Genomic DNA, 9,962 nt, shown 5'->3' on the forward strand with positions numbered 1-9,962 from the left:
CCGGCTCATCAAGTACTTCTCGGACGGCTCCAGCAGCACGTTCGCCGTGTGGTTCGACCACCCCGTGCAGATCGAGCCCGACACCTTCTACACGGCCAGCGTGGTGCTGGACGGCAACGAGCTCAGCTACTTCGGCCAGGAGGGCGTGACGGAGGTGCAGTGCGGCAAGGTGACCTTCCAGTTCCAGTGCTCCTCGGACAGCACCAACGGGACGGGCGTGCAGGGCGGGCAGATCCCCGAGCTCATCTTCTACGCCTGACCAACGGGACGGGGGGGCGTGCAGGGGGGGCAGATCCCCGAGCTCATCTTCTACGCCTGACCAACGGGACCGGCGTGCAGGGGGGGGGGGGGGGGGCAGATCCCCGAGCTCATCTTCTACGCCTGACTCTCCCCGGCGAGCGTGCGGGTTGGGTTGGGTTTGCGGAGAGAGAAACCCCCCCTTACCGCGCCGTCGTTTCTCGGTTTGATTTATGGTCGAGAGTTTGTTAATTAGATCGACGACTCTCGGGGGCGTCCGGGAAAACGTTGGTTTGTGAGGAGAAGCTTAATTAACGAGCACTTAAGGACACAGGTTTTGCCTCCTGCCTTAAGTCAGTACTTTAGTTATTAACACAAGGAAGGGTTGCTGTGACCAAATCTACGGTTAATTATCTCTTAAGATGAAGATGAAGAAGATGAGGACGGGTTGTCGGCAACATGAAGCTTTGTTTTGGTGGTGTTCTGCTGAGTACATTCCTACTGTTATAGAAGGACACTACAGACTATTGAACTCTGACAACTTGATATATTTCAGTTTGATTTTGATAGGGGGTTGAATATTTTTGATATTTGTAACTTGACATTTAGTCCACTATAAAGGTTTTGTACTCTTGCCAATATAACCAATCTCCTGGTGACCTTTATATAACGCCTCTACAAATGTCTACATACATTTTCCCTTTTTAATGAAATGAGTGGCTCTACCGCTTTATAGGTTGACCTATCTCAAACCCGCCCCTCTTTTCTCCATCCTCCAATCACAGCTGTTGCTTTCCTCTGACCGACGGACGGTTGTGATTGGAGGATTCGTGTTTGCAGCTCGGCCCGGGGAGCGAGTGCACGGCAAAACATAACCCTCGAAGCACAGAGTTCATTCATACAGGTTCTCCTCCATATTGGAAGAGCTTCCCTGCTTAGCATTGCGCCAGGGGGCCCAGTCAGGGGTGTCCCTCTTGGCCCCCCATTAGGGCCTCTGTTGGTACAAGATACGGTCGGCTGGCAGATCAGGTTCAGGGTCCTAGATCAGTGGTTCCCAAAGTCGGGGTCGCGACCCAAAGGTGGGGCGCGAGCAGCCACGGGAGGGCCGTGAGATGATTTCCAAAAAAAAAGAAAGAAAATCAAATTTTATTAATTTTTTTGTCAGGCCACTGAACTTAGAAGCAGGCCAGGACAGTGTTTCTAGTTGTATTCTAAAATTCTATTCTATTGTATTCTAAAATGTGACTATATGGTTTTATATTAACTTAATAAATAACAAAAACGAAAAATCTACTTATTTCAACGAACATTTCAAACTAAATAGCAGATTATGCACATAAAACGCTGAAAACAACTGTGGGCGGCTACGTGGCGTAGTGGGCAAGGCGCTCGCCACGAATGCTGGAGACACTGGGCTCGCCTGTTCGAGCCCAGCGCTCCACATTGCTTTCAGTTTAGCTGGTCGTTCATACTAATACACATTGGCCGTATTAGGGGGTGGGAAACTGATGGGTGGGGATCGGGCGTTGTGGACAGCGACTCCTACAGGTCGGTTGGTGCGCCTGCGCAGTAGAATCAGGAAGTGTCGGGGGCAGCGTGAGCCTCCCACACGTTACTCCTCGCCACTGAGAGATCGAGCTGCGCAGGTGAAAAGATGCGACTGCTGTTACCTCAAGTACCGGAGGGGACTTGTGCTATGTATGACTTAGTCCACATTGCAGCCGGCTTGTGGGAGGCAAGAAGCAGCGTTCGTGACAGGGGAGGGTTGAATTGGATGATACGAAATTGGGATGGGAGGAAAATATAGAAAAATGGGAGAAAAAGTAAAAAAAATAAAAAAAAAACATAACTTGTCCGAAAGGACAAGTAACATTTGAAAGGCTTATATTTATACTCCCAACAGGGAACAAACCGTTTATTTCTACATACATCCATTCCTGTGCAATCCCAGGCTAAAGAGTGGCCAGTTTCCCAAAAATCCCTGCTCACTTTCTAGTAAGAGAGATATTGCGTCATTTTGTGAAGCATGCGCAGTTCGTGCTTGTTGCTCGACACTTATACATTTCCAGGTCAAAGGGCTCATGTTGATACATATTATTGTTCTATTCTACAAAACCACCATGGGTAATCTTACCTGCTTCTCGACTTGGCATACATTCCGGCTCATCTGGGTCTGACTCTGTAATCTCGCTGTCTGTCTGTGTCACTATCGCTGAACATTTCAGTGAAATATTCGGGCTCTGGACGACGTGCTCTCTTGCGACTACTGCTGCGCGGTGAGACGCTCTGAACAGATAACGTTACATCCTCTGCCGGTTTGGCTTTAGTGTTTTTCTGATTTACCAGAAATGCGGACTCCGGGCGGTCAGGTGGTGTAGCGGAGATTGCGTTCGTCACCAACGCCGGAGATGCTGGGTTCGAGCCCAGCTCCCGGCGTTGTCACCAGCTTGGCTGGCCGTTCACACTAATACAATTGGCAGTATTAGGTGGTGGGGAAAGCTGGCGGGTGGGTCCTGGGCGTTGTGGACAGCGACCCCTACAGTTCGGTCGGGGCGCCTGCTCAGTGAGGGTAGGATCTGGAGAGAGGTAGTGTGACCTTCCACACGTTACACTCTCCCGGTGAGAATCTGCGCTGCCAGGCTGGCTGCACATGTGTCGGAGGAAAGCATGTGACAGTCTCCGGCCTCTCGGACCAACAGTAGGGGGGGTGCGCAGCAACCAGGAAGGGGGTTGGGAATTGGCATAACGACTAACAGTGGGATGGGAGAAAAATCGGAAAAAAGGAGGGGGAAAAAGATAATAAAAAAAAAAAAAAAAATGCGGACTCCAACGTAGTCTGGTGAAAACGCACCTTCTGGATAGTCTTCACCTTGTTTTTCCTCTTCATGATAATAATCTCCAATCGTTCGCTACACACCGATCACTATTGCCACCTCTCTCACAAACAGTTTGCTCAGCTGAGTTCATGGGGGACAGGACCAAATGTACTCAAAAGGTAGGCGACACTGCCACCTATCTGGATTCGATCGTCATTTATTTCAGTTGTATGTATCCCAGGGTTACCGCATCCATACACAAGGTGCGCGAGAGTGTCTAGTATCGTAATAAAAAAAATTTAATAACATAAAACGAATACTCGTTTTTTGGCGTTCAACGCATGGGCGGAAACAAAAAATATATACTCGTTATTGGCAGTCAATGAGTTAATTTATCATTAAAAAGAAGTCTGGTTCCAAAATGATTGTTTACATGTTGCAGGCATGTATCCTCTCCCTACTTCCTAAACTGGTATTTCTGACATGATGACGCTTCCTCCTTTTAGTTTCCTTGGGACCTGCCAGGAGACGCTGATGGTGTCAGATTTTGGTGCCAGTTCTATTGACGCCTGTACCAGCTATACCCACCATACAAATATACCAGCTATCTGAGGAAATATACATCAACTGATGTATCAAACGTTAATAGCTAGTTAACAAATTGCTGATGATTCTGACATCCGAGAGCCTGGTAATAACCTGTTTAAACAACGGGTCATAAACGAGGAGATGGCTGATCCCTGATTCAACTACAATGTCAGCCGAACTGCAAGCGTCCACACTTTGCACCAATGATGTGATGACCCTTCCTTCCTTTTATAGTGTCCTTGGCGTGTCCATGTGTATCCTCTTTCTCAGACGGCAGCACTTTGAAGTGCTTCTCTACGCTGGTAGTGGCTGCTGCTGTTGCTAGGCAACTATTGAAAACCCATCGGCAGAACGGCGCTATATTTTCAACTTCTAGCGGTCAGAGGACATCGCTCCGCTCGGAGACACCAGAGGTTAAGTCGGGACTCGGGGTATCCGTGTAACATGCTACATGCTAGAAATCAAAGATGTATATAATCCATTTTCTTCCATAAGATTTCCATTTCATCTCTCTTATGGAAGGACATGGACTATATAACTTACCTCGATCGTTTGTTTCTGTACAGCGACCGTCTCAGATCTATACTGTTCCAATGGATCGGAACTCGTTATCGGCAGATACTTAAATTTAGGAAAGGAGATTACATGATACTCTAGGAAGGGAGATTACATGATACTCGAGGACAATTACATGATACTCTAGGAAAGGAGATTACATGATACTCTATTAGGGCTGTACCGAATAGTTCGAAGTTTTGATCATAATGTTGACATTCAAATTTTCTTTTTTTTATCTCCGATTTTTCTGTTTTCTCCTCGTCCCAATTTAGTCGTTGTGCCAATTCCCCCCCCCTCCCTCCCCTACCTGGCTGTTGTAATGTGCGCATGTTCTCCTACTAGTCGGTACAAGGGAACCCTGAAGTATCCGCACGCTTCCTCCGACACGTGCGGCGACAGCCAGTGGCTCTCTTCTCACCTGGCAGCGAGGGCTCTCATTGGTGAAGTGTAACGCGTGAGAGGTCACGCTGCCTTCCTCAAGTCCTGCCTCCGCTGAGCAAGCGCCCAGACCTGACCTGTAGCGTCGCTGTCCACAACGCCAGTTTCCCACCCACGGCTTCCCTCCCCCTAACCCAGCCAAACGAGTTAGTATAGCGATCAGCCCAAGCCAGAGGCAATGCTGACTCCGGGAGTCGAGACCGCAGCCTCTTGCATTGGTGAGGAGCGCAATCTCCGCTACGCCACCTGACCGCCCGACATTCGAATTCTAAATCAACATTTGAATTTCTTATTTTTAATTAAAAATAAATATATATTTTATTATGTCTATTCATTGTTTAAACCAATGGGGTTTTTCTTCAGTTGCAGATAAAGATTAGGCTACACTAATATTATGTAAGGGATAATGTGACGAGGTCATTGTCGCAAAATAATTGACCGACACGGAGTTTAAAATACCGAGCCGTCTCTGCGAGGTGTTTTAAACGTCAGTGAAGGTCAATTATTTTGTGATGATGACCGAGTATAGCTGGGTCAATGACGTGACGCCTATTTTTTCTGTCCCACTCAATTTCTTACCTTAAAAAAAACATTAAAATTCATAAAAAGATTACATGTATCTCTAATACCTCCCCCATATACAGACCCACTCTAACTCCTCCAAACATTTGAGTTACTGGTAATTTTTCTGCTATCTGAAGTGTCAAATGTCCATGTGGGGCGACCGTCCAGCATTGACTTCTATTTGGACAACCGGATTAAAATCACTTTAAATCTATTTAAATATTTCCCTTGCCCTATTTGGCATAATTTCAAACATGTTTTGCATTCATTGACAAAATTATGAAGCATTTGCACATATACTTCCATCATAATATACAAACGAATGTTGTCCGCATATGTTAATTTTATGAAATATCATCTGGGGCGACCATCAAGAAAACACAATTGTGGGACTTTTATTTTGAAACCACCTCAAGGACAGGATGTTGCATCAGCCAGTCACATGTGAGGGACCGAGAGAAACAACTAGCAGGTTAGTAAGTCTCTTTCATATTGGCAAATAAATCTCTTTTTTAACTGCTGTAATGTAATTGCCACTTTTGGATCTCTTGTGGGACGACCGCCCCAAAACTGTGAATAATACGTTTGATCTGAAAATCTATATTTTGATGATGAATTTGATAGTGACATGTGGTAAGAGCTAGCTAGTTTGGTTTCTGTAGCTAATGGTTAGCCTGTAATATTTGACTGACCTTAAAAACATCATCTGGGCGACCGAGTATCATGTGGGGCGACCACTGCTGAGTGTTTTAGATGATAGATATATGTCCTGTATTTGTAGTTTCTGTATATTTATATTTTATTCATGTTTTATATACATAAAGTTCTTTGTTTTAGCATAACTCTTTATATACTTTAACATATTTTTCAACATTTCTGTCATTTTTCATTCCTATTTAGGAATTAACGTTTCTTTTTGAGTATTGTACCATCTTATGAGAACATTTTTTAAATGGTATAGTATGACATTCCATTTAGGTAATTGTACATGTATTAGTCATGTTTAACTAGTTTAACCTATTTTATAGATGGCACAAACAAGCAAACAGAAGACTGCTCACTACAGACAGCGGGTCAATGTAGACTATCTTGCCAGGAAAAGAGAGAGGTAAAAAAAACTATAGGTAACATGCAGTATATCTTTCTCTGGTGTATTTCAAACTGTCATGTTAGTAGGATTAGGAATGACCTTTTCTGTAATATCTTGAACTTAAGTTTGTATGTAATTGATCCCACCAGAATTAGTATCACATTATACACTATTGTTTCAGCGAGAAGAAAACAGGGCAAGATTCCATGTGAAGTCAGATGAGCTATCGGAGAGGGAGAAGGCTGCATCCAGAGGTTACAGGGAGAAGGAAAAAGATGGAAAAGGCAATGCTGGACCTGACACCACCATCCATGGAGAACACTCCACCAGTTCTGGCTGGTGTAGAAGTAGAGAAGAGCAGCAGGGCAAGCTGTGGTGGATCCCCTACCTCTAAATGAGGATTTGAATCACTAACATTTACTTTGATTCTACAGTAGGTTTAACATCCCTTGAAACCATCGGTTATATATCCAGCTCATGATCAACAGTGACATATTTCAACAATAAATGTTCAGTGGATTGCACTGTGCAACATCTCCATTATAATCTGATCAAAGTTTGTTTCGTGTTTGATATATCTTTGGAGAATGTTGACTGTAGGAGCCAAAGCTATATTGTATTGTATGAATGTTTATATGTATATTTTTATAACCTTACATTGAAATGGCATTAGGAATATTGATCGGATTTAGATAAAGTCATTGAACCGGCTTATTTGTCATAATAGAACATTCTAGAACATTTGTGATGTCACAGTATGATGTCATGACCGAACGTTCTAGAACATTTGTGATGTCACAGTATGATGTCATGATCGAACGTTCTGGAACATTTGTGATGTCACAGTATGATGTCATGACCGAACGTTCTAGAACATTTCTGATGTCACAGTATGATGTCATGATCGAACGTTCTGGAACATTTGTGATGTCACTGTATGATGTCATAACCGAACATTAATAATTTAACTAAATGTAAAAAATATCAGTGTTTGGTTTTTTGGTGTGCTTCTTATTCTAGGTGTTCAGGTTGCCTGATTTGTTAAAACATGCACATGTACCTCAATTTATATCGGATATTTATATCGGATATCGGAAAAACAGGAAGTATTTTACAGGCCGTAAAGCATGCCATCACGTGAACAGTAGTAGCGTGACAACAACGTTAGCATTAGCTAAACGTAAGTCAACTTGTTAGCAGCGCGCCGCGATCATGTCAGCTGTGTGGAGTTATTTTAAGCTCAAAGAAGAAAAAGGCAAAACAGCCTGTGGTGTTATGCTAATGTGTGTGCATTAATACGACAGAGTACAGGCCACCGTACTGGGGTCACAGACAGGTACGCAGGGCAGAGTAGACTAAGCGGATAATAACGGACCTGTATGGTGGAGTTAACAGAATGAAGACACGCACAAACAAATACAGAGGACTCGCATGTATACTTGTGGAATAACACGACACAGCCAAGTGTAATATCTGCGACGCAAGTATTTCTAGGGGTGGCAGCAACACTGGAAACTTCAACACCACACAACACTTGCAGATTAATCATGGAAAGGGAGTATGCCGAGTTCAGTGCAACGAATGCCAAGAGGAAAAGTTTTGTCGCAGCAGCTAACATAGCTGGAAACCATTCAGAAGCGAGATTAACTCCCTGCAGACAGTAACAAAGCAAAGCTGAAGAAAACCGTGAAAATAACCATTTATTGTGCTGGACGACCAGCCCCTTTCCGTTGTTGAAAATGTAGGTTTCCGATGCTTAGCCTCACTTCATGTTGCCAAACCGTCATTATCTCTGACACGGCTATCTCAAATAAGTACAATGTTGTGTTTCTTTTTCAAATGTAGCCAAGAGTAAAGACCCTAACCCTATCAAAACAGCAGTCACAGTGTATATTTTCAGCACTGTTTGTTTACCAATGATTGGAAACTTATTAACGTATTAACTAAATAATTTGAACTAAATAAAAAGCAGCAGCACTATTGCATAACTGAGTCATGTGTGGTATGTATTTCTTCCTTTAGGGGAGTTTTTGATGTTTTATAGATGGCTAGGTTAAAGACAGGTTTTTGTTTTTTAAGGGAGTATCGGATGGGTATCGGTATTGGCAGATACTCAAGGCTGTGATATCAGTATCGGACATGAATAAGTAGTATCGTGCCATCCCTAAAAGGAACTGATACAACTGTGTTGTAGTTGTTTAGCGTTGATTTCATCCATGCAACTATGTTGGTGGTTATTGTTTATTGACTATAGAACTGTTGGTTTAATTTTTATTCCATACATACAACTCTGTTTACCTTTTATTATTGACTTAAATTGTTAATCCCTGTCCAATGTGACTATCACAAAAGTGATGCTACTTAACCCACCTTCTCGCTCTCATACATTGACAAAACCAATGATGATTTGAGGACATGAAAATGGACATTTGTGAAATGTTCAAGTTCCTGAAGCATGTAATGTGTATTGCACTTTAACTTTTTGAATGTTTAATGTTTTTAACATTTGTAATATTTGAATGTTCCTGACGAAGCTTGTAACCTACCGTGCCAAATGATTGACGGAGCTAGAGCCCCAGGAGTCGGTGTTGTATTTGTACAACACTGTGTACTTCGGCGCACACCTCACATATCGGCATGTAACTCGAGAACCGCTGAACAGATTGTGTCACCTGAAATGGCTATCGACAGGCAACAAATAGGGCTTTAATTCGATATATATATTGTATTAAAATATATGCACACCCGAGCCGGTAGAGGTCACCAAATTGCAGGTGGGAAAATCTTCCTCAAGAGGGCCCACATGTGGGCCCTCGCATGTTAACATGTTTTACTTTTGTGATATTTGAATGAATTGAAGAATATTTTTGTTGACCACTTGAAAAGATTGTAATAAAAACAGTTCAGTTTTCTTTTGTCCGAACTGCATTGTGTAACATTTTAAATAGACTTTTAACTACTCTCATCATTTGGGGCGACCATTTGTCATACGGGGTAACCAATGATTGTCAATAACTGTACTAAATTCAAAATAGAATATCCATCAGTTTTGGCTCAAATATTAATCACTGGTATACTATGCTTAAGTGGATACTATCTGTACACATTTTAAATCAGTTTTATGGGTTTTAGAGCAAATATGGGTATTGTAACTGCATTACGAGGGAGACACTGCCATTATAGAATAAACTTGTGAAATCATGGTTTACAAAAAATTAAAGGGCACACAAGCCTGTCTTTCTTAAGATGTATATTTAATTACTGATACCTGTTAAAATATTAGTAATGTTAAGGAAATATATTAATTTTGAGATAAATTACGGTCGCCCCAAATGACTTTTATTAAGGCCATGTCCTATTAATTCAACTTTAAAAAGACTAAAATCTCTTAATTTGTTTTTTTTGCATAAATGCATGTATACACTACATTCCAAATGTTTGAAAAATGGTCAAATATATCCTTATTTTTTGTATTTTAAAATTGGCCTATTGAAAAGTCTTATCCGTCAATGACCCAGCTATACATTATCCCGCTTATTACATGGCTAACTTACTAACAATATACCTAATTCATTTTAAAAATCGACAAGACGAGATCAAATGCAGACGCAGTTGTTCTGTGGCTCTGTCAGCCCAAATAAAGTGATTATTATTATCGCCGGCAGTCCGGC

The 9,962-nt window shown here is 42.5% G+C and overlaps 2 protein-coding genes across 4 annotated transcripts in view; both read left to right on the forward strand.

Annotated features, from left to right (window-relative positions):
* Positions 1-261, forward strand: part of btbd3a (BTB (POZ) domain containing 3a) — a 9,308-nt gene extending 9,047 nt beyond the window's left edge. For all 3 annotated transcript variants that reach the window (XM_084318194.1, XM_084318195.1, XM_084318196.1), the window contains exon 5: positions 1-261. This exon is cut by the window's left edge and continues 780 nt beyond it. In XM_084318194.1, the coding sequence (XP_084174320.1) occupies positions 1-259 (259 nt within the window). In that variant the 3' untranslated portion in view covers positions 260-261.
* The window catches only part of LOC311232594 (tripartite motif-containing protein 14-like), a gene marked incomplete at both ends in the record, with an annotated part of 407,443 nt that overhangs the window by 67,028 nt on the left and 330,453 nt on the right, over positions 1-9,962 (forward strand). The window lies entirely within an intron of this gene.

Source organism: Notolepis coatsorum (genome assembly GCF_963971535.1).
Source record: "Notolepis coatsorum genome assembly, chromosome: 7".
Taxonomy (NCBI): domain Eukaryota; kingdom Metazoa; phylum Chordata; class Actinopteri; order Aulopiformes; family Paralepididae; genus Notolepis; species Notolepis coatsorum.